Below are 26,103 nucleotides of genomic sequence, written 5' to 3'. Positions count from 1 at the left end.
GGCCGATTGCCTGAGAGTGACGTATTTAAACACCGATACAGTGTCCTAAAACTCTTCCGTTCCGAATACCATCGCAGCAGCAAATGTTCGTCTTTTGCATGATAAGCAGTTGTTCCATCTAAAAGCATAACTGCACAAAGGTGTCAGTATAAAGAAAAATTTCTGTTCTCACGAAGCACAGTACACATTGCGAAGTTACTACGTGACTGTACCTCAAAAGGTGATGAAAGTTGTGCAGTGATTCAGAAAACGTAGTTCATTTTACTATCATATTCATCTCCGACTCTACTATGGTGAACAGGTTTTTGTCTTTTTTTTTTAATTTTATCTACACAGTGTGCAGTGTGCGGACGCTATCACATTTAGTCAGAAACTGTATCTCAGTCATTCCCACTTACGATCAACATCGTTACATGTACTGTAATCTTAAATCCATTTACTCCAGATAGACTGCCTTCTCTAATCGACTTCCAATACCGCGCGCGAACGGAACGTTAAACACTACCATTGCTTCTTATTCTCTTGAAATATGTTTTAGTGATTCTAAAATGTTTTTCTAAAAGACAAAAAAATTAATTTGTTGACACGAGTTAGCAAATTAAGTGAAGGCCTGGCCAAATTATTATCTTCGTGTTTGGCGCCCATGGCTCCAGGACATTTGCATTTAGATTAGGAACTTCCAGTGACTCGCGCCGGTTAATCCGATTTAAATTGACTCGGCAGGGATTCGTTCCAGTGATTTTACTATCCTAAGCCTGCCTTAGTTTATGGTCATGTAATTTAGTTACTACGTTATACGCTGCAACATTCATTATTTTGATAGAGATAACGTTATCATCAGTTCCTAACTTTCCAAGAAATACGCAAATATTTTCTTAATTTACGCTGACAATATTAGAAAATATATGCGAACTTCGTTTATCACGGGAGGTAAGAGTGTGATAACACATATAGGATTTCGGCTAAGGGTGCCGGCATCTTTACCACTGCCAAGCAAATGACAGCTGCCTAAACTTACACCTAAAGCGTATTTTATTTCGCACAGTGATGCCGTTAACCTTTCTCTTATACAAGGTGAACCCGAACTTCACCGACAAAATTTCAGAGGTTGTCCGAAGATACACAGACGGAAACAAATGGAACACCAAAATATAATTAACATACAGTAATGAAATTTCGGGAATAGATTTGTGTAGATAACATATTTAAGTGATTAACATTGCACGATCACAGGTTAATGTAAGCGCTAGACAAGCCATTGCAAATGTGAAGTTCTGGTACAGTAATAACCGATGTATCGCCAGATTGTTGAATGCAAGCATGAAAACGGGTATGCATTGTGTTGTACAGCTGCCAGATGTTAGTTTGTGGGATGTAATTCCATGTCTGTTGCACTTCGTAGCTCAATAAAGGGCCGGTTAATGATCTTTGTGGATGACACTGGAGTTGTTGTTAGATGATATCCCAAATGGACTGGATTCGAGACAGATCTGGTGATCAAGCAGGCCAAGGCAAAATGTCGACACTCTGTGGAGCGTTTTGGGTTATGAAATAGAATGTGGGCGACCGTTATCCTGTTGGACAACACCTCCTGAAATGCTGTTCATGAACGGTAGCACGAAAGGTCGTAGGAACAGACTGACGTACAAATTTGTACTCACGGTGAGTGTGATAACCACAAGAGTGGTCATGCGGCCATATGAAGTCGCATCCCACACTGTAACTGCAGGTGAAGGTACAGTGTGTGTGGCACACATACACGTTGGGTGCAGGCCCTCAAACTGCCTCCTCAACACACGACGATCGCTATCGCTGGCACCGAGGCAGAACAACCATTAATCAGGGAACGTAACAGACCTCCACCTTGGCTCCACTGGGCTCTCACGTGAGACCACTGAAGTCGCAGTGGACTGCAGGCAAAAGGGCGTCTCGCTCGAAGCTGTCCTTGAAGTAATCCATTTGTAACAGTTCGTTGTGTCACTGTGGTGCCAACTGCTCCTCAGACTGGTGCTACAGATGCAGTACTATGCGCTTCAGTCCGACGCCGAATACGGTGGTCTCTCACTCTCGGTGGTGCCACGTGGCCGTCCGCCCTAGGGTCTAGCGTTTCTGACTCTGGCTCACCGGTTCCTGGGTTCGATTCCCGGCGAGTTGGGGATTTTTCTCTGCCCGGAAACTGGGTGTTTGTGTTGACCTCATAATTTCATGATCAGCATGTGTGAGAGTGACTAGATTGGATTGTGAAAAAATGGACTGCGTAAAAATTGGGACTTCGTATGGGCGCTGATGACTGTGCAGTTGAGCGCTCCACAAACCAAACATCATCTTCACCGTGCATTCTTGTGACCACGGCCATTAGCAGTCTTGTACCGTGTCTATATTCCTTCCCGGTCTTTCTGCAATATAGCAGAAGGAACATGCAGCTTCTCGTAGCCCTATTACATGATCTCTTTCAAACTCAGTAAGATGTTTATAATGGAGTCTTCGTCGCCCTAATGGTTCAAATGGCTCTGAGCACTATGGGACTTAACTGCCGGGGTCATTAGTCCCCTAGAACGTAGAACTACTTAAACCTAACTAACCTAAGGACATCACACACATCCATGCCCGAGGCAGGATTCGAACCTGCGACCGTAGCGGTCACGCGGTTCCAGACTGTAGCGCCTAGAACCGCTCGGCCACTCCGGCCGGCTTCGTCGCCTTAAAGCCATTCTTTACTAACATCAGCTCACCAAGTCCAGTCTCAAAAGTAACTAATGCTCACTACCGTAACAGCGTGTATTTAAAGCAAACCTGATTTGCATCCTCACAGTGGTACTACTAGCGCCACTGTTATGCCACCGGTGAGAAATTCGGACACACATCACATTTCTGACGTAATAGCATGCCTACAGACTTTCGTTTGTCGCAAAATTCCTCTTTGGTGTTCGATTTTTTTTTTCTGTCAGTGATTTTCGAAGTACACTCCTGGAAATTGAAATAAGAACACCGTGAATACATTGTCCCAGGAAGGGGAAACTTTATTGACACATTCCTGGGGTCAGATACATCACATGATCACACTGACAGAACCACAGGCAAATAGACACAGGCAACAGAGCATGCACAATGTCGGCACTAGTACAGTGTATATCCACCTTTCGCAGCAATGCAGGCTGCTATTCTCCCATGGAGACGATCGTAGAGATGCTGGATGTAGTCCTGTGGAACGGCTTGCCATGCCATTTCCACCTGGCGCCTCAGTTGGACCAGCGTTCGTGCTGGACGTGCAGACCGCCTGAGACGACGCTTCATCCAGTCCCAAACATGCTCAATGGGGGACAGATCCGGAGATCTTGCTGGCCAGGGTAGTTGACGTACACCTTCTAGAGTACGTTGGGTGGCACGGGATACATGCGGACGTGCATTGTCCTGTTGGAACAGCAAGTTCCCTTGCCGGTCTAGGAATGGTAGAACGAAGGGTTCAATGACGGTTTGGATGTACCGTGCACTATTCAGTGTCCCCTCGACGATCACCAGTGGTGTACGGCCAGTGTAGGAGATCGCTCCCCACACCATGATGCCGGGTGTTGGCCCTGTGTGCCTCGGTCGTATGCAGTCCTGATTGTGGCGCTCACCTGCACGGCGCCAAACACGCATACGACCATCATTGGCACCAAGGCAGAAGCGACTCTCATCGCTGAAGACGACACGTATCCATTCGTCCCTCCATTCACGCCTGTCGCGACCCCACTGGAGGCGGGTTGCACGATGTTGAAGCGTGAGCGGAAGACGGCCTAACGGTGTGCGGGACCGTAACCCAGCTTCATGGAGACGGTTGCGAATGGTCCTCGCCGATACCCCAGGAGCAACAGTGTCCCTAATTTGCTGGGAAGTGGCGGTGCGGTCCCCTACGGCACTGCGTAGGATCCTACGGTCTTGGCGTGCATCCGTGCGTCGCTGCGGTCCGGTCCCACGTCGACGGGCACTTGCACCTTACGCCGACCACTGGCGACAACATCGATGTACTGTGGAGACCTCACGCCCCACGTGTTGAGCAATTCGGCGGTACGTCCACCCGGCCTCCCGCATGCCCACTATACGCCCTCGCTCAAAGTCCGTCAACTGCACATAAGGTTCACGTCCACGCTGTCGCGGCATGCTACCAGTGTTAAAGACTGCGATGGAGCTCCGTATGCCACGGCAAACTGGCTGACACTGACGGCGGCGGTGCACAAATGCTGCGCAGCTAGCGCCATTCGACGGCCAACACCGCGGTTCCTGGTGTGTCCGCTGTGCCGTGCGTGTGATCATTGCTTGTACAGCCCTCTCGCAGTGTCCGGAGCAAGTATGGTGGGTCTGACACACCGGTGTCAATGTGTTCTTTTTTCCATTTCCAGGAGTGTATTTTGGTGTAAGGGGTCTCGTGGTCTTCGGTGACATGGTACAAAGTTAAATCGAGGCTCGTTTTATTTTTTACTCTGTCTTTGTTTCTGTTTGCACTTAAAATATCAGCACAGCTGTACACTACACATGTCGACGCTTTTCGCTGTGTAAGTTGTTTCGAAACAAACTTATGGCACTCACTCAGGGACATGATGTTGGTAACAGTAATCACCAGTCATATTGTCGCCCTCAAGCTTGCATTCAGTACTGCTCAGCTGTTTATGGCTTTTGTTTTCCCAGCAGTGTTACTTGCACGTTAAGGGTTGTACACAGTAGTATGGATAGCTTTATGGATGAAGAGTAGCTTATGTCCACGAATCAGCACGGTTTTAGGAAGAATCGTTCGTTAAAACTCTCCTTGCCCTTTCTTCACTTGAAATACTGCGAACTGTGGATGAAAGGCAACAGACGGATTCCATTGTTCTAGATTTCCATAAAATGATTTGACGCTGTGCCCTATTGCAGACTGTTTACAAAGGTATGAGCATACAGAATAGGCTCCCGGACATGTGAGTGGGTCGAAGACTTCTTAAGTCATACTCGCTTATGTTGTCATCCACGGTGAGTGTTCATCAGAGACAAGGGTACTGCCAGTAGTGCCCCAGCGAAGTGTGACGGAACAGCTATCATTTTCCATATACATAAATGATCTGGCGAACAGCAATCTGGGGTTGTTTGCTGATGATGCCACGATGTACGGGATAGTGTCGAAGTTGTGTAACTGTAGGAGATGAATTAGACAAAATTTCTAGTTGTTTTGATGAATGGCAGATAGCTCCAAATATAGAAAAATGTAGATTAATCGGCATGAGCAACAAAAAGAAGATAGTTATATTCGGATACAGCATTAGTAATAACCTGTTTGATACAACCACGTCGTTCAAATATCTGGGTGTAACGTTACAAAACTAAATTAAATGGGACGAGCATGTTAGGATTGTGGTAGAAAAGCAGAACAGTAGACTTCGGTTTATTGGAAGAACTTTAGGAAAGAGTGGTTTGTCTGTAAAGGGGACCGCATCTGTAACAGTTCGGATTAAAGTAAGACATCGAAGCAATTCAGTGGCGGGCTCCTAGATTTGTTACTGACAGATTCGAACTACACACATTACGGAGATGCTTCAGGGAATTGGAATGAGAATATCTGGAGGGAAGATGACGTTCCTTTCGAGGAACGCTGTTAAGAAAATTTAGAGAATCGGCATTTGAGGCTCACTTCAGAACGATTCTACCGCCGCCAACATACATTTCGCATGAGGACAATGAAAATAAAATACCAGAAATTAGTGCTCATTCGAAGGCATATAGATAGTCATTTTCCCCTCCCTCTATCTGCGAGTGGAACAGGAGAGGAAATATCTAGTAGTTGTGCATGGTATATGGTGTCCTCCACCAAGCAGTGTACGGTGGCTTGCGGAATATTTGTTTAAGTGCAGATGTAAATATGCCCTACAAGTGTGGGTTCACTGAAGGCAACGGGAGAGAGGCAAGTCAACGCTAGCCTAAGCTGTTTCTGCGGCGACGGCGACCGCATCAGATTACTTTTTAATCGTCTAAGGCTTGCTGTATTCTCTGTGTTTCGTGTTGCAAGTTTTGGTAATTGCATATTACAGGTTGAAGGGATAGTGAAAGGAATATACGAGGAAACAAATTTATGGGACACCCTTTCCAGGACAAAGTGGAGGACAACAGAAGAACAGCTGATCGATCATAAGTGGAAGTGGTATGAAACTACATACTTCGAGAGCACACAAACATTAATCGGGTAATTTAGATTATTGGCAACGTTTGTATAATAGCTTGTATTGTACTGTACTGTATGTTAACTGGGGACCTAGAAACGACTACCGCAGTCTACGTCACCCCTACGCCGCCCCACACCGAACCACTCTCTGAGGATTATTATGCGGTTCGGCCCCCGGTGGGCCCTCCAGGGAACGTCTCACACCAGACAAGTGTAACCCCTATGTTTGCGTGGTACAGTAATGGTGGTGTACGCGTACGTGGAGAACTTGTTTGAGCAGCAATCCCGACATAGTGTAGCTGAGGCAGAATAAGGGGAACCAGCCCGCATTCGCTGAGGCAGATGGAAAACCGACTAAATACTATCCACAGACTGGCCGTCTCACCGGACCTCTACACAAGTCCACCCGGCGGATTCGTGCCGGGGATCATGCACTCCTTCCCAATCCGGAAGGCCGTGCGTTAGATCGCACGGCTAACGGGGTGAGCGTAGAATAGCTTACTTAAATGTGAAAAACATTGTGTATAGTATCAGCAACGAACCTGAACTGACAGAAAATATTTACGTTACACCTGAAATGGAATGGGTTTAGGGAAGAGTGTTCAACGCCGTAAAGAGGACCACTCGCAGCAATATGGTCCGCACCATTGCACCACGGCACCTCCTGAACGATTCAATGGCCACGTGGCGCTCAGTGTCAAGCTAGGCGTTCAATAAGTAATGCAACACTTTTTTTCTAAAAGCAAGTTGATTTTATTCAGGATTCGAATACACCATTTTAGTATCCACTCTCTTGGCTACAAAACACTGATTTTCAACATAATCTCCGTTCAATGCAGTGACCTTAGACCACAGACCCGTAAACCCGCATGGTACCACTCTACTGGTCGTCGTGGAAGCCAACGTCTCGATGTACCAATATCCTCCCTATCAACCACGTACTGCTTCCCGCGGAGTGCCTCCTTCGTTGTGGCAAACAGATGCAAGTCTGAAGCTGCGAGATCCGGGCTGTTGGGTGGATGAGAAAGAACATAGCTTTGAGTATCCCGACTTGTGCGTCAGGACTACCAACAGAGATGCCCAGTTACGCAGCGAGGTGTCAGATTGTGATCCATCTATCACCTCGAATGAGTGTCCACACGTTCTACCACTGAGGAGTCACAGCTGTACGCGGCCGAACGGGACGCGGGAGATCGGACAGCTCTGTGCCGCCTCGTTGCAACGATGTCTCATGCGTCGAACCACGACTCACCTTGCTTTTGTTCACTTCCAGGTCTCCATAGAGATTCGGCAAGTGACTATTAATATCTGTGATGCTCTGGTTATCCGCCAAATAGTGATAGCTCTCTGCTTGAAATGCACCTGTGTCACAGACGCCCCTTCGAACGCTACATATAATACCGCCACCTATCGGAACTTCATGAAACCGTAGGGGCTGAAGCGGAACCCTTCCACGACGTCCCACAAGATATTACGCATGGTTTCAAACGAATCTGGCCGAGAGAAAAGTGTATCGTTGCTTATTCAACTCCCCTCGAAGCTACTTCAACCAGGGACAGTTGCAGCATGACATTTGCAGCAGCAACACCACAACAAACCCAATTTGGCTCTTATATGTACTGGCCACCCGGCGAGGATGGTCACTGAATGAATCGGCCAGCCATCGAGTCGGCTTCCGCCATGGTGTCGGCTCCGCTGTGAGGTCGATAACGGCTGCTGGATAGGTCGATGGTCGAACTGAGAAACCCCCCTCCCTCCCACCCCATTACCAGTCGCTTCCGGACAGCCGCTCAGCCCCGCGATTGTTGGGTACTGGGCTGGTCTAGACGCCTCGCTAGCAGCGGAATGACGCCAGATCGCCGAGGTATACCAGCCACACAAGACAGGGGCACCGCTGGGCCGCGCCGAGCCGGGCAGCTACTGACGGATCACGACTACGATCACCCCGGAGCGCCGAGATATCAACGCCTACGGAACGTGGATGCCGTGGGTGGAAACTAGGCTGCGCCATATGACTAGGTCGCGCACCTGTAGCTGCTCTAAGCCTACCGGAACAATAAAGAGTTTTCGTTACGTTTTTATTATTATTATTATTACTATTATTATTATTATTCCTGTACTGGCTTTCGAGAGCGTGCCCGTACAGCCATCTAGCAATCTAAACTATTGAATGTCAAGCATGAGGATACGAACGTTAAGAACAACACAAAACCCAAAAACGAGCGGAGCTACTCTCCGACCCAGCCGGGAATCGAACCCGGGGGCATTTGGTTAGAAGTCTGCTATGCTGAACGCCTACAGAGGTGGACTTTGTCACGGTCCATATACAATCACGTCTGAGAGTTGCTTTGAATGCGCCAGCAACACCTGTGGCTCCGCGGGAGAAACGTTGACGTTGGGCGCTACTGGCGAGAGGGCACCCCATGGTCTGCTCCAGCGGTGCCGCTTTCCAGTACAGACTCAGTTCCGGTTGAGCGTCCAATAAGCAAATATCTGGTGTACAAGTTGCGCCGTGAGTACATAGTTTGCGACGTGTCTCGACCCTGGCGACAAATGGGACTCATCGACGGATTTTCCAGTCAGTATATGATTTTGAGGCGTGGACGGATCTGTTCGGTTTTCAAGTGTACTGGATTATTGGCTCCTTAGTAACCCGTTTCGTACGGGACCCCACCGGCTTACGAATGTTTGGTGAACCTCACTTTGGCAAGGTTAAAAGATGATTTTGTTTGGTACAATCGCTTCCTATTCATTACTAATTAACAGGGAGAGATACTGCGTTAACTTGCGTGGCACTTTTTATAGCACGTACTCTGACTGTTTTGAAATTTATGGGACGCCGTTCAAACTAAAGTAGTCTTTTACACCTCTGGTGGTTGCGATTTAATGTTGGTTTCATGTAACGCTCAGCTTGACTCCTTCACCGTGAGAGCTTCTAATACTGTTGTTGATCCAAAAGGAACGTAGCTGACTCCACAAACCTACGATCTCAAGGACAATTCTTTTAATTCTGGCCTTTCCAATTCACCATTGGGAGAGTTCACATTTTTCCAAACTTTTATCTACCGATAGAAACGGTGTTACCTTGTTTCTTTTAATACTTGTACAATGGTGTTATTACGGTTTGGTTATAAGACTGTACGGCTAACTGCGGGATTCTTCTCTTGATTGGGCGTGGTATTGTGGTGATAAAAAAAGTTTGGAACTTCGTTACACACGTTTCTCAACCCGGCACCAACGCTCCAACCTAGCGTCACAGTTTTCATGAACGTAGACTGTCTTGTTGCAGCCACTTTACTCTTCGGTCGGAAGTATGTAGTTTTCGCAATTCATCGAACACACAAACCTTTGGTGACAGAGCCGAAAATCTCCTGATACACCAAGGAACCGCTCTTCCAATCTTCCATGCTGGTCATCCGGCCGGTACAAAGCAGACAAAATCCTAATGCCCAAGGGATATCACTCTCATTCTAATTTTTAAATATTAGGTTTATTGGAAGGTTCTTTGATCCTGTTTGATAGTTAAAATAGTTTTATTTTTGTCACATAGGCCACTGTTCACGGCACAACAAACTCAATGTTGCATTCCTTATAGCTGGAAAGTTTTCGCCAAATGAATTGAATGTCACACCTCTTATTTTACAACCCGACTGTTTAGTACGTTTATTTAAACTGAGAGGTTGTGAATCTATACTGAATTCCATTAGACACACAGTGCAGCAACAATTTCTTACATTTCTTGTTTTGATATGATCTGCCGTATTTTTCAGTCATCTGTAACATCTAATGCTGAAAGTGCCTTTAATCACAAAATTTTTCTGTGTTATGTGCATTGTATTCCAGTGGTCTGCCTGTACGCTGTGTCGAATGTGTAACATAATAATGGGTTTCAATGAAATGATGGCTTCTGAAATTTCTTTTTACCCATGGGTTGTTGCAGATAAAAAAAAGAGACACACTGAAGACAGAAGACTAACCCAGCGCCAAAGTATTATTGAGATAAATACAACTAAGTTTTCATTTGTTATTTACATAATTATACTGAGAAATGAACATTGTGCACTATGTACAGGACTCCAGCTCCAACACCTTTCATCTCATATGGAAACTGTCCAAGATGGGAGCTTTTTTAGTGAATCTATAATGCCTGTACTTCAGCTGCACTTTATTTCTCTGGTAATTCCAATCAGTAAATTAATTCACTAGAGTATACCAAAATGTGGTCGAATTAATACTAAATGCTCACAGTTTACCACAAGGCATAAGAACAGTTCGCACTCACACTGTGACAGTTATAGGTCATAATTGTCAATTAGTCATAAAACTCTAAACGAAATTATGATTCTGTAGGCTCAAGAACTTCCACTAAACGGGGCTGGGAAATAAGACTGGCAGTTGAATGACAAGGGAACATTCCCAGGTGTCAATAAACGATCTTGATGAACCTCTGGAGGTGTGTAAATGTGGCAAAATAATGCAGTACGTACTTTTTTGTTTGTGCCTAATTCCACTTTGAAGGGGTATAACACTCTCCAAAAGATAATTTGGCATGTTAAGTTTGGAGGGAATGCCTTCGAAACAATTATATATAAAAATGTTTCTCATATAAAAGTTGAAGGTCAATTAAAAATTCCCTTAAACTGTATAATCAAATTTTGTAGTAATTTGAAAGTTTGCGAAATACCTGAGCACTATTAATTAATTTTATATAACGAAACTTCTGTTACGACATAAATTTAAGAAGCTCTCAAGCTACATATAACTATGTGAAATAAAGCTGGTTTCTAAACTACCATTTTTTGAAAATAAGCTGTACACAGTGTGCTGTCAGAATATTTCCAACATATTTAATTAAAATATTTAAATATTCATTATCAGACTAGTTATTTGTTTTACATATGTTTGTTTTGTGCTATAAGTTGTTATTTTACATTTTAGATTCATTTTTTTCTTTTTAGTTAACCGTTTCACATACTTGAACTTTATTAACTTTTGGGAACTCGTTGATAGGGTACAAAATCATTAAAATAATGATCTAAATAAATGCTTAAACATAACGTTTTCTACATCTACATCTACATTGATACTCCGCAAGCCAACTAACGGTGTGTGGCGGAGGGCACTTTACGTGCCTTTCCTGTTCCAGTCGCGTATGGTTCGCGGGAAGAACGACTGTCTGAAAGCCTCCGTGCGCGCTCTAATCTCTCTAATTTTATATTCGTGATCTCCTCGGGAGGTATAAGTAGGGGGAAGCAATATATTCGATACCTCATCCAGAAACGCACCCTCTCGAAACCTGGCGAGCAAGCTACACCGCGATGCAGAGCGCCTCTCTTGCAGAGTCTGCCACTTGAGTTTATTAAACATCTCCGTAACGCTATCACGGTTACCAAATAACCCTGTGACGAAACGCGCCGCTCTTCTTTGGATCTTCTCTATCTCCTCCGTCAGACCGATCTCGTACGGATCCCACACTGATGAGCAATACTCAAGTATAGGTTGAACGAGTGTTTTGTAAGCCACCTCCTTTGTTGATGGACTACATTTTCTAAGCACTCTCCCAATGAATCTCAACCTGGTACCCGCCTTACCAACAATTAATTTTATATGATCATTCCAATTCAAATCGTTCCGCACGCATACTCCCAGATATTTTACAGAAGTAACTGCTACCAGTGTTTGTTCCGCTATCATATAATCATACAATAAAGGATCCTTCTTTCTATGTATTCGCAATACATTACATTTGTCTATGTTAAGGGTCAGTTGCCACTCCCTGCACCAAGTGCCTATCCGCTGCAGATCTTCCTGCATTTCGCTACAATTTTCTAATGCTGCAACTTCTCTGTATACTACAGCATCATCCGCGAAAAGCCGCATGGAACTTCCGACACTATCTACTAAGTCATTTATATATATTGTGAAAAGCAATGGTCCCATAACACTCCCCTGTGGCACGCCAGAGGTTACTTTAACGTCTGTAGACGTCTCTCCATTGATAACAACATGCTGTGTTCTGTTTGCTAAAAACTCTTCAATCCAGCCACACAGCTGGTCTGATATTCCGTAGGCTCTTACTTTGTTTATCAGGCGACAGTGCGGAACTGTATCGAACGCCTTCCGGAAGTCAAGAAAAATAGCATCTACCTGGGAGCCTGTATCTAATATTTTCTGGGTCTCATGAACAAATAAGGCGAGTTGGGTCTCACACGATCGCTGTTTCCGGAATCCATGTTGATTCCTACATAGTAGATTCTGGGTTTCCAGAAATGACATGATACGCGAGCAAAAAACGAGTTCTAAAATTCTACAAGAGATCGACGTAAGAGATATAGGTCTATAGTTTTGCGCATCTACTCGACGACCCTTCTTGAAGACTGGGACTAACTGTGCTCTTTCCCAATCATTTGGAACCCTCCGTTCCTCTAGAGACTTGCGGTACACGGCTGTTAGAAGGGGGGCAAGTTCTTTCGCGTACTCTGTGTAGAATCGAATTGGTATCCCGTCAGGTCCAGTGGACTTTCCTCTATTGAGTGATTACGCCATGCACATAACATGAACGAAAATTCTTCACATAATATACGTCATAGAGAAGACAGAAAGCAAACATCAGCAGGGTTTCAAATTGTCACAGATGATCCTCCAAATATCCTGATTTGTATCAAGTATACTCCAGTACATTAGTAAGCCTTGCCAGAAAGAATTGATTATGTACTAGTGATTTCAGTTTAAATGCCTCAAGTGTAGACTGATATCCGAATCTAGGCCTGAAAAATTTCTCACAAAGTTCTTCCAACATCGAAAGCCATATACTTCTCACGATTATACCGGAGTTGTCGAGCCAGTTGCTCCGTCATATATGTTACACAAGGACATTAAATATTACGCTACGAGACCAAGGCTGTGTTCGATTATATTTTTTATTACAGTAGGCCTATTTCGGCGTGATTGCTATCTCCGAGTTATCTGTAGAAATATACAGTTTAGTACAATATTTCAGATTTGGAGGTAGATATGTTGCTCTGTACCGTTTTTTCACAATAACAGCCGTAAATTAACTAACAGCAGTACTGATTCTTACCCATCACTGAGGAAGAAAACATCTTTCAAATATCATTTGAGCTGTTCAGGCTTCAAAAACAGTCTCGAGGTCTCAGTCGAAATTTAACATTAGTTTCTTTTAAAACAATGGAAAGGTCGGTGTGGAGACAAACGTTTTGACCATCACACACAAAGAAAAGAAACTTGTTCATTGGGTGATTCCAGAAGACTCAATGGCACAAGTAAAAACGGCTGACATACAGGTATATGGCTTTAGAGGTTGGAGGAACCCTGTGAGAATATTTTCCAATCTAGTTCTGTTGAGTGATTTTGATATATCTCCACTTGAGAAAAATATAGTTAAGCTGCAGTCACTAGAACATAACCAACTGTTTTCGCCACAGTTTACTAGTATTTTGAAATATCTCTGATACAAATCAGGATATTTAGATAATCACCTGCAACTATTTGAAATCCTTCCGAACTTTGTTTTGTATTATGTTCTCTGTTTTATGTATTATGTGAAGAGATTTCGTCCATTTTATGAGCATGGTGTAGCAAAACGTTACATTTTAAACATTTTTTTACTGATTACCATAACTGTAATGCGTAGTTTTGGTACTCATCTGGGCCTGCTCCGTCATATATGTTATACAAGGACATTAAATATTACGCTACGAGACCAAGGCTGTGTTCGATTATATTTTTTATTACAGTAGGCCTATTTCGGCGTGATTGCTATCTTCGAGTTATCTGTAGAAATATACAGTTTAGTACAATATTTCAGATTTGGAGGTAGATAATATAACGTATTATACAATTATGCTTTGCTACATGCATCAGGTGGTCTTGATATCAATATGATATCTCTGTCTCAGTTACTGTCTTAATGTATAAGTTTGCTTCTTTTATGTTGGTGGAGTTATAGTAGATGTTAAACTGTAGCAGGAATAGTTATTTCTAAAGTTTTTCAATTATAAAAGTTCATTTCATAATGACATCACTTGAAAGCTGTATTGACAGTTTAGTCATTGATGTTGTATGATTACAAGCTGTTTGTTTCTATGGTACTCCGTAGGTCATATCTTTGTTATTACCAACTATATTATTGTTCATACGGTTCATGTTTATGTGGTTCTACGCTGATGAGTAATTTAATCATATGATTTTTTTTTTTTTTAGAAATGATTATCCGGGAGAGTATTTTATGGAGCGAGGTTTATGACGATTTCCCTATGTTATTTTATTCTCCTTCAACATTCGATACCGATAACACATTAGAGAGAGTGGCAAGAACCCATCAACCTTCTTCCACAACTTAAACAGAAAACGTCACACAGTTGACGATATAGAACGGGCTGTCGAGGTTTTACATATTGTCCAAAAAGAATCACTAAAGAATATTCCTGAAGAAATCGAAATATATTCACACACACAAAATTACCCTCAAGAAATTCTAAATAAACAGATCAATTTGAAATACAAACATCACGGAGAATATTTTATTGAAATTATCCTCCCAACCAGAAGATGAGTTGAAAGACAAAATCTAGAAACATGTCAGAGTTCATGTTACCACGAAATTAAAAAATAACAACTGGAAAGCATACGTTTGAGAATAAAATAACATTGAGCACTACAATACTATCTGGCATAACCAATCCCAAAAAACCAATAAACGCGAATCATATAAGAAATAATGTAGCTCGTAAGAACAAATATGTGACCTACAGAATATCATAGAAACAAACAGCTTTAACCATATAATATAGCTGATTCAAAAATGGTTCAAATGGCTCTGAGCATTATGGGACTTAACATCTGAGGTCATCAGTCCCCTAGAACTTAGAACTACTTAAACCTAACTAACCTAAGGACATCACACACATCCCTGCCCGAGGCAGGATTCGAACTTGCGACCGTAGCGGTTGCGCGGTTCTAAACTGAATCCCCTAGAACCGCTCGGCCACAGCGGCCGGCTATCGCTGATTCAACTGTCAATACAGCTGTCATGTTAGTTCATTATGAAATACAATACCTCCAGCTACAGTTCAACATCAACACCAAAGAAAGAAACATGCATTAGTGACAGCAACTAAGACAGCGATATCATAAGGACATCAAGACCTCCTGATGCACATAGGAAAGCATATTTCTATAATACGTTCAATTTTCTACTTCAAAATCGGAAATATCGTACCTAACTATGTGTTTCCGCACATAACATGAAGATGCAATCACGCTGAAATAGGCCTATTGTAAAAAAAATTTAATCGAATACAGCAACGTCTTGATCAATGACAGATTTAGCATTGCCGAACGCAAGGGGAAACATTGTGTATTGTCAATAGGCAGTAGGCAGCGTATGCCCACTACCAGTCTGATAAATCCACCATGGTTGCCTAGCCTTCGCCTGCACGCGTCTTTCCTCCGGCCATTGTGTATTCATTCAAAACGGAGATCATATGTCACGATACGGTACTGTATGCAAACAGCATGCTCACACGCCGTTTGCTCCGGGCTTGACCGGGGGATACCAACCACGCTTCTGAACAGCGCGCGCACTAGGAAGCCTGGCGGTGCTGCTATCACAGAACAAATACCGTCCGCGCATCTGGTGGACGCAAACCTCCTTCCGGCTGCTGGGTACATAAGGCCAGGACAGCCTTCAGCAGGCCGGTTGGAGTTAGTTCCAGTACCAGTACAGTGCAGTTTAGTTCCGGGTCAGGAAACGGCTACCTTCCAAGTCCATCTAACGGAACTCGCCGAGTCCAGCGAGGACGCTTCGCACTGCCGACGTTCTGTGACGCTTACTCCATGCGCCCCCCTTCCTCAGGGACGCTGCCCTACAGTCACACAAGATGAAGTTTCGCCCACATCTGGTATCACGCCAGAAAACTTTATATCTGTTATGTCTAATGATCGGGGACGATGTTTCAGTTGTTGTTTCTGTCCACTGTGAATTTCTGCAGTTAATAAAGGGTTTTGTTATTCGATATATATTTCGTCTCTTACGCAAAACGCTGTTTTCATGTTACCCTAACGTGTTTCAGCACCTCTGTGCCATCATCAGTAGGTTTTGTTTACTAAAAACGCGCTTAAACATTATATGGTTGTGCAGGACCATCCGCAGGGTTCGTGCACTGATAGCTTGTCATGTTTTGCAGTGATTGATACTATTTTTTTTGCGTGTGCACACCGAGTTTCGCGAAGTGAAAAGGTGTTTATACAACCGAAACTGCACAAAGTAAATTAATATATGTATTCAGTCCCCTCAGAACGCAAAAGGAGGAGGATCAGTCACAGCATACTATGACAAGCTATCGGTGCAGGACACGATACAGATGGTCCTGCAAAGCCATCTAATGTAAAATCACGTTTTCAGTAAACATAACCGACAGATGATGGGTCAGAGGTGCTGAAACATGTTTGGGTAAAAAGAAAGAAGTGTTTTCGCATAAAAGGAGGAAGATGTATCCAATAACTTTAACTGCAAACACGACAAAATACAAGTTCTGCAAATCCAAAATATGAAAGTGTTTCCTATTAAAGCTTAAGAATCGTGTTTTAATACAGCAGACACGTGAAAGATGGAAAACTATGACTTCGGTAAACACCACATTCTGCCGGCAGTTTCGGCGTTGTTTGCTATCTTGGGTGATGTGAAACTTTATAGTGTATTGCCTAACCAAACAGTCGATCTTTCCTCAGTCGCTTCATTGCACAGCCCTTGGCGACCTTCAGAAAGGAATTGTTCCAACACCTACCACTGTCAGCAGTGTACGTTCTCCCCACTCGCCCCAATTCCCACATGAACAATCGCTCCGCCACTTGCACATCTTAATCTCCAAATTAGGTTCACTTTTGGCCCGTCATGGTGAGCTGAGCGTTCACTCAGTATTACATGGTGTGGGTATGAAGACATGAAATTAAATGATAGTATAACATTTTTGGACAAGATACCCCATTATTTATAACCGTCACAAGTGTCTTTTGCTAAATACCCCAAATTCCGACAGCAACACAGTTCTGAATATTAAGATGTTGCTATCCACTATGCTACTGCTGCGTGTAACTATGAGTGTCCCTGTCGTGAACGCATTAGCAACAATTTGTAGATTTAAAAGTTGGAAACGGGAAAAGGACAAATAATCTGTAAAATTAATAATAAAGTTAAAAAAATAAAGTTCGGCTGTTTTTTGAACACACCTCGTAAACAGTGCGACCCAGCCTAACATCCATCGTAAAGTTGCCGTGGTGCCACAATTAAGTGCCAAAGCAGGAAGTCGAGGACCATTTCCGTTTAGTCTTAGGGCGTTCTACCGGACAATTTGACGGTTGCTTTCGAATGTTTCCTACACACTTACTTATAATAGTAATACAGAAATAAGTACTTTGGACATTCGAATGAAATATACTGACCTTTGAAGTATAGCCGTAATCTATCCTCAGAAAATATTGAAGAGGTAATTATCAAATTTTTAAGACATAGTGAGTTATGTAATAAAGAAGGAGTACTACCCTACAGAAAATTCTATTACGATTACGATTTTCTAGCAGAGTAACGTGATACTTTTAAAAAAATTTTGTTTATATTTCCAGTTAGAAATGTAACTGGCTGTTGAAATGGGAATCTCGATCTTTTAAATATAAATATAAAATTTGAAACTATTGGCAGCAATCTACTGGTTACAATTTGTTCCTTCGGGGAAGTTAGCCGTTATGAAAGTTTTCGATGATAAAATGGTCCCACAACTGGTTGAGTTAGTAACCTTTATTTTTGTTGCTGCAGTTTCAGCTGTTAGGCGTATGGAATTACACACAATGATATCATTACAGTTTAACTACTTACAAAGTTTGTTAACAACAATATGAAAACATAGGTTTACGTGTACAGAATCAAGTTGCGTCAAAACAAACGTTTGTGCAAATCACGCATTGTCAAAAATAAAAAATCTAAACCGATAAATGTTACATCGTAATTGTGACAATTGACCATAGTTGGGAATCTAATCAATCGTGCACACAATTATTTTGACAAACCACGACTATTCAGAAGAATAAACAAACAACCAAATCGTTCTTTTAGCAATCAGTTATGGCAACGACTTGATGCCACGCTTATGCACTGATCCATACTACGACACAGATGAGATTAAACTGAGTTGCGTTGCCGTATGCCATTCAAAGACTAACGTTAGACAAGCACCTCATAGTGACCACCGCCGCCGTAGTTTTAACAACGATATTACGATGAGATATAATATTGTAACATATTTGAGAATATAAAAATGGATAACCTGATGTACGAAATTAAGTCGTAAGAGAAATTATATTTGTCATGCGCTAATGTAATTGATGACAAATTCTTGCCAATACACACACAGCAGATGAAAATTACTCGTAGTACCATTCCGTATTTCTAAAACACGAATAAGTTCAGTAGAAAAATATGTGGCATCCATAAGATCATTTTTAGCGAAGTCCATAATTAACAATATTGATGGCACTACATAGCAGTGAATGAAATGCTCTTTTCTATATCTGGAATATCAGTACGATATAAAGAATACAATAATAGAATGCATTACGGAAACATTGTACTTATGGAGAAATTGAAAGTTCCACTCTTATCGTTGGGTAACTTCTTTTGCCTCTGTTATATACCCCCTCACGTTCAGTTATTTCAGTACGCAAGAGACATCTACATCGATGACATGGTTGAAGACACAACAGAGGTGTAGCTGTATAACAGTTCAAACGAAGAGTAAATGCAGTTTTTCGGGAGGCAGATGTCAACCTACAACATAGTGGCTAAAATTAATCTTAGAGTGCTCAGAAGGAGAATACATCATTTTAAAACGGCGCTTGTCAGGTCAAGAATTTTCGCCAGACCGGCATTTCTGACGGCCGGTAGAAAAGCAGAGACGGCAGGCGCGCCGGAAATACTGCGGTCGTGTTTGCGCATGGGAATGGTGAGATGGATAATATGGATGTTAGCACTCTCGTTGTGCTCTATTATCTTTTTAAAAAAAACAACGTCTGTGTAGTACATATTAGGTGCATACTGTGTTACAGTACCGATTTAAATTCGGTAGCTTCAATACACTATATGAAAAATTACGAGAGGACGACACAAAGCATTTTAATTTATTCAGAATATCAAAAACAACATACGACAAATTATTATCAGTTCTACGACCTCATTTGCAGCACGAAGACACCAACAATCGAAACTGAAATTTACTTATCAGGAAATATTTATTTTCTGTGCAAAAAGGAACACCATAATTTACAACAACAAAAAAATGCTTTTACACCAAGTTGAAAGCCAGTGAATAAAATTATCTTATACAGATTAAGGTGAAGTATCACTGTTCGTTTTTTTCAGAAATCGAACGTCTCTGAAACATTAGATAATGTAGATGCAGGACTTGCATACGATTCCTAATACGTGTCTTCATTGGTTGCAGTTGAGACTTCAGTGATTGGCAGGAGCGCACACCGAATAGTTATATTGATTACGCCGTGATGATTAGTACGATGATGTACCGCGGAAGATCGATGTTCATGTGACGCATGATTCCAGGAAACGTTGGGAGATTGCTGATGTATGGTACTGTTTTGTTGTTCTGACACAACTCTTTTAATAAGTTTCATGACTTTTTATTTGAAATTACGATATCCTCATCAATACGTTTTTCCAGAGTTCGTCCAATCCCTGTTAATAAAGACATACTTTGACACTGCTCAATAGATGCATGAATGATGCTCATCACTTACCTGTCCAAATCATTCGTAGCTCTCCTGTTTTCTGCGCGTTATCTATACGCTGTTGACAATATTTTTCAGTCCGCATATCGGCAGGGTTTAGTTGTCACTATTATCAGGCAAATTCGAACAACTTTCTCGTCTATCTGCTATTTTTAATATAAATTGTACGTGGTAACAAAATATCTGTTTCCGCTTCTTGTTTGCTCCAGAACCGCTCCTGATCTAGCCGTTTAATTTTTTATGATATTTCCTCCAATCATCTCTTATATTGGCCCATTTCTATTACCATCTTTCCTGAAAAGATAAGGAAACCTGAATAGAAAAAAAACGGTATGGTTTTTCTTATTTCAGGTACCTTGAAACAGGAAACAGTTTCACCAAACTCCATTAAGTTTCAGACTGGGAATAGAAACCATTAGCAGAATTGTACGTGAGGTCTACATGAAGATGTGGTTGTTATTGTATAGCACATATATGCCCAATCTTGAGCGTCGTGACTGGACCAATAGAGCGTGTCACTTTGAAATTACTGCAAATTTTCCAAACTGTATAGAGGCCATTGATGGTAAACACCTCAGGATTATGAAACCAGAAGAAAATATTTGAATATTTTTCAGTTACAAAAGTTGCTATTCATTAGTCCCGAAGTTATATTTTTGTGAATGTTGGTGCTTATGACAGAGACCGTGACTGAAGTTTACTGAAAGAAAAGTCTTTATGGAAAGGTTGCAAAGGGACACACTAAATCTACCTCCTCCTAAGTTGCTCCCAAATATTTCGGGGAATTGCCTTACGTATCTGTAGAGAACGAAACGTTTTCATTGCCTAAGAATTTTATGAGTCCCTATGGTGAGGGAGAATGGATCTCAATAAGCGTGCTTTTAACTATCGCTTAAGTAAAGCAAGACGAGTTGCCGAATACCCATTCAGCATAATGGCCAATAAATGAAGTGTTTTTCACCGACCTTTAATAGTCTCCACCGATTTTGCGACTGACGTAGTGAAACAGTGAAAGCGTCTGCTGTTTATAGAATTTCGTCCCTAAAGAAGAAGGACTTAATACTACGTGGGCTAATACGACTATAGATGTGGACCCTGAACTACGAGAACCCCCACGTTCGCAAGGAGTACGAGATGCTGTATCAGCGAAAACTATCATAAATCAGTTCGACAATTACTTTGTTTCTGAATCCTAAAAAATTCCGTGGCAGAATAAGTTCGCCTAATGTGCGCCGATTCCAGCACAATGTGAAAAACATAGTAACTATACAGAGAATGTGTCTGTGTGTTACTAAACAGTAAATAAAATAAATATGCTGTGCACTTACAACTTTACAAGCTACCAAATGTTCTTCGGTTGTCTAATTCCAGAACATTGGTCGTTCCTCCACAAACACAGTCAATGCTTCACAATCAATACAAAGTTCAGCACTCATCGGGAAAACCGACAGCTAGCTCGTACAACGGGTCAGGAGCAACTAATGAGACTCCCAGCACCCGGCGAAGTAGCAGATCGTGGACTAGCAGACACGCTACGACATGTTTTGCACAGACGTGCCGTAGGAATGCTCTCATAAGCCACACTGTATCGCTACAAACCCGTACAATACGCCGGCTCGGTACACGGCGAGAATTCTTGTCGTGCACAAGGCCCAAAACCCTCATAAAGTGGATATGTAAACATAAATTACACATTAGGGAAATAGAACCCACGCTCATAAATTCACACTAAATATCTAAGATCAAAAACATACTCTTAGAGAATTAAATTTATATTTATCGTTTTTTTTATGACACAGTGGAAATCAACCAACTAAATTCAGTTTTAATAAAGTAATCTGTGTTGATCCGAAAATATGTTATTCTTGGTAGTCGGTTTCAGTCTTTGATGATCATCATCCGACCACTAAGTGTCTCCTCTAGCAATCTGCGGAAAGAGCAAGTGGACCAAAACATATGCCAGATAGCATAGTCGACGAATGTGTACCTTTTTCATGTTCAAGCAGTAGAATTTATGCATCAGGCAAGACGGTCAACTCTATTCGTAAAACATTTTGCAGACAGTATCCAAATATTGCCCTGATTTGCCTGCAAAGGTATATCATTGTACGATACATAGTTCAGGAGTTCGGCTCTTTAAGGAATCGATGAGTGAGTAGGAAGCAGGTCAAAAATCAACGACAGGCAATAAATCTGGTACATATAACTGAATATTTCTTTGCTCGCCTTCTATACGCTCCTCCACCTTTCACCCAATCACTATGAAACTTTGAGTTGTAGTGCTCATGTCGGCAAAGGATTTTCTGGGGGTAAAAGCCACGTTCACACACAGGGGTGGGGGTGACAGGCGTGTAACATAGAAAATTAACTCAGGAATATCTGTACCAGTCTGAATCAAAATTTGTGTGTACATAGTCATTACTCGTATAATTATTTTTCTGAACATATTGTCGGTGTAAAGAGCCACAACCACACATGTGGTTGGGGATGAGAAGACGTGTCACGTAAAAATATTCGATAACGACTGATATAAGTATCTAATCTAAATTCTTCAGGCTCACTAGACCTGCTGTGACGGTCACGGTGACGATTCACACCTATCGTTGCAGGAAAGGGGGAGGGGGGGGGGACGGAAAGACAGTGACACATGAGGACATCTCTGTAATGCCTGAAGTAATTTATAGCAGAATTAGCACATATATCACTTGGTGTCTAGAGAACTTTACTGTGACAGTAAGACACCTATAGGACCCGTATGGCTGAGTCCTTGTGGTGAAAATGCGTGACATGAAAGCATAACTCAGGAACACCAGTGCCGGGACGGTTCCTTTGAAAGAGCACGGCCGACTTCCTTCACCATCCTTGCCTAATTCTATGGGGCCGATGACCTCGCTGTTTGGCCCCTCCCCCAATCAATCAACCAACAAACTAGGAACGCCAGGAGCAACTTCGACCAAATTGTATATATACGTGACTCATTATTTGTGTAACAAAACTGTGTAAGATACCCCTGCTACCACTAGTTGCGGAGATGTCGAAGAAAAGGGTTGTAGTGTAGAAACATCCGAAAATGGCATGTTGATTTTTTCCCTCCAATTAGTTTACTTCGAATACGTGAAAAGTATAAAGCACAATCTGTCTCTCATTTGCGTTGTTAAATGCGTGTTTCGGCGTCACAGATCATGCGACACAACTCAACAGCACAGACACATTTAACGTCCTCGCAACAGACAAATGGTATAAGACAGTGTAATATCAGACATTTGTCAGCAGCAGGACTTTTTTTTGAAACGGCAATCACTTACTGGCAGAATTGAGTTTCCCAGAATTCAGATGGAAACTACATGATGAAATTCGCTAGGGACGCGGAAGAAACAAATGTGAAACATACTAAATGCATGTGAAATTTATTTACGTTTTACATGTGGTATATACACTGAAGCGCCAAAGAAACTGGTATAGGAATGCGTATTAAAACACAGATATATGTAAACAGGCAGAACACGGCGCTGCTGTCGGCAACGACTATATAACACAAGTGTCTATCGCAGTTGGTTGATCGGTTACTGCTCCTACAATGGCACGTTATCAAGATATAAGTGAGTTTTAATGTGGTGTTGCAGTCGGCGCACGAGCAATGGGACACAGCATCTCCAAGATAGCGAAGAAGTGGGGTTTTTCCCGTACGACCATTTCACGAGTGTACCGTGAATGTCAAGAATCCGATAAAACATCAAATCTCCGACATCGCTAGGGCTGGAAAAAGATCATGCAAGATCGCGACCAACAACGACTGGAGAGAATCGTTCAACGCGACCCTTCAGAAAATTGCTGCAGATTTGAATGCTGGGCCATCAAAAAGTTTCAGAGTGCGAACCATTCAATGTATAATCATCGATATGGGACTTCGGAGCCGAAGGACCTCTTGTGTACCCATGATGACTAAACGACACAAAACTTTACGCCTCGGCTGGGTCCGTCAACATCGACATTGGATTGTTGATAACTGGAAACATGTTGCCTGGTCGGACGAGTTTCGTTTCAAATTCTATCGAGGGCATGGACATGTACAGGTATGGAGACAACCTCATGAACACGAGGACCCTGCATGTCAGCAGGGTACTGTTGAAGCTGGTGGAGGCTCTGTAATGGTGTAGAGCATGTGCAATTGGAGTGATAGGGGACCCCTGATACGTCTAGATACTAGTCTGACAGATGACATGTACGTAAGCATCCTGTCTGATTACTTGAACCCATTCATGTCCATTATGCATTCCGACGGACTTAGGCAATTCCAGCAGGACAATGCGACACACCACACGTCCAAAATTGCTACAGAGTGGCTCCAGGAACACTCCTCTCAGTTCAAACACTTTCGATGCCCACCAGACTCCCCAGACATGAACATTTTGAGCATATCTGGGATGCCTTGCAACGCGCTGTTCAGAAGAGATCTCAACCCCCTCGTACTCTTACGGATTTATGGACTGCTCTGCAGGATTCATGGATGTCAGTTCCGTCCAGCACTACTTCAGACATTAGTCGAGCCCATGCCACGTCATGTTGCGACACTTCCGCCTGCTTGCGAGAGCCGTACACGGTATTAGGCAGATGTATCTTTCTTTGGCTCTTCAGTCTATGTTTTCTTTCGATATAGTGTACCTACTTACAAATAAAAAGATGAACTGCACCTCATGGCGGCCACAGTTGGTAAAAAATTAAAAAATTCTGTTAAAATGAGTGAGCCAGACGCAGATATTCCTGTGTCAGATAAAATGATTTTCGACTGATCTGGATACTAAACGCACTACCGCAAACCTCTGTAGAACACGCGGCTGGTGATTAGACACGAGAGGTCGGCAGCCGCTCAGTTAATGGGTAGTACGCTCTCACTCACCTTCACCTGGTCCTGCTCACCAGCGTACTCGATGCTCTGAAAGATGGTCCACGTGTAGCGGCGGCGGACCTCCATGCGCGCCAGGTAGCGGCGGTACCAGCGCTGGATCAGGATCGCCGCCTTCATAGCTGCAACAAGCCAAAGATCCCGGTGCAATAAACAAAATTATGCACCCACAAACACACACACACATACACATACACACACACACACACACACACACACACACACACACACACACACACACACACGCAAAACAGTAACAGTACACAGAAACCACACCTACAGGCGAGGAGTCCCACAGAACCATAGAGTACTGTACCCCACACTCCACAAGTCCTTTAATACTGAATCAAGACGAGCTTTTACTAATTGCAGTTTCCATGCAATATTTGTTAGGACCTCTTCTTTATTACACTACTGATTTAAGACATTTTCCAGTGTTTACCTAGATCAGATTGCCCTAGACGTATAACATTATAGATTAGTTTAGCAGCGATCGCACATAGCCGGCCACTGTGGCCGAGCGGTTCTAGGCGCTTCAGTCCGGAACCGCGCTGCTGCTACGGTCGCAGGTTCGAATCCTGCCTCGGGCATGTATGTGTGTGATGTCCTTAGGTTAGTTAGGTTTAAGTAGTTCTAAATCTAGGGGACTGATGACGTCAGATGTTAAGTCCCACAGTGTTTAGAGCCATTTGAACCATTTTTCGATTGGACATTGGCATGGTATGGTTAACAGAGAGAACACACTCCATTGTTAAGAGAATTTGACCACGTTTCCCAATAATGAGACGTGTATCTTTACTTTGTGGTATTAAAGTTCCTCAAATGTAAGTTAAGAGACATTGATTTGAAAGTTTAATAGTGCACATCATTACACTTCCTAACATCTAGATCCAACTATGCGCGTTTTAACACTCAAATACATTCTACTTTCACTCTGAAGTTCGTAATTTCACCATTGCTTTTTCAGATCAATCTTTCAGGTACTAACGGTCCACCGTAGCCTTTTATAACTGTTCGGACAGCAATACGTTCCGCCACTGGCAGCAGCTGACTAACACAGACGATGCTGATTTGGCACGTAATTACGCGCATCTACCACGACTAACGGTATCATTCCTCTTTATTACCCTACGTATCGACGTAATATTTCCAAACTCATGGTCGTCCCCATAGCAAGCGATTCAAATAATTCTGGGGTTACGCAACTATACGTGAG

General features: G+C 42.7%; 1 protein-coding gene across 1 annotated transcript in view; it reads right to left on the bottom strand.

The window, feature by feature from the left end:
- The window catches only part of LOC124606437 (serine/threonine-protein phosphatase rdgC), a 1,241,896-nt gene that overhangs the window by 910,708 nt on the left and 305,085 nt on the right, over window positions 1-26,103 (bottom strand). Inside the window, exon 2 of the mRNA XM_047138419.1 lies at window positions 24,882-25,009. Within this exon, the coding sequence (XP_046994375.1) occupies window positions 24,882-25,009 (128 nt within the window). The remainder of the gene's footprint in view (window positions 1-24,881; window positions 25,010-26,103) is intronic.

This window comes from Schistocerca americana, chromosome 3 (assembly GCF_021461395.2).
Source record: "Schistocerca americana isolate TAMUIC-IGC-003095 chromosome 3, iqSchAmer2.1, whole genome shotgun sequence".
NCBI lineage: Eukaryota > Metazoa > Arthropoda > Insecta > Orthoptera > Acrididae > Schistocerca > Schistocerca americana.
This window is presented reverse-complemented; position numbering and strand designations above follow the sequence as displayed.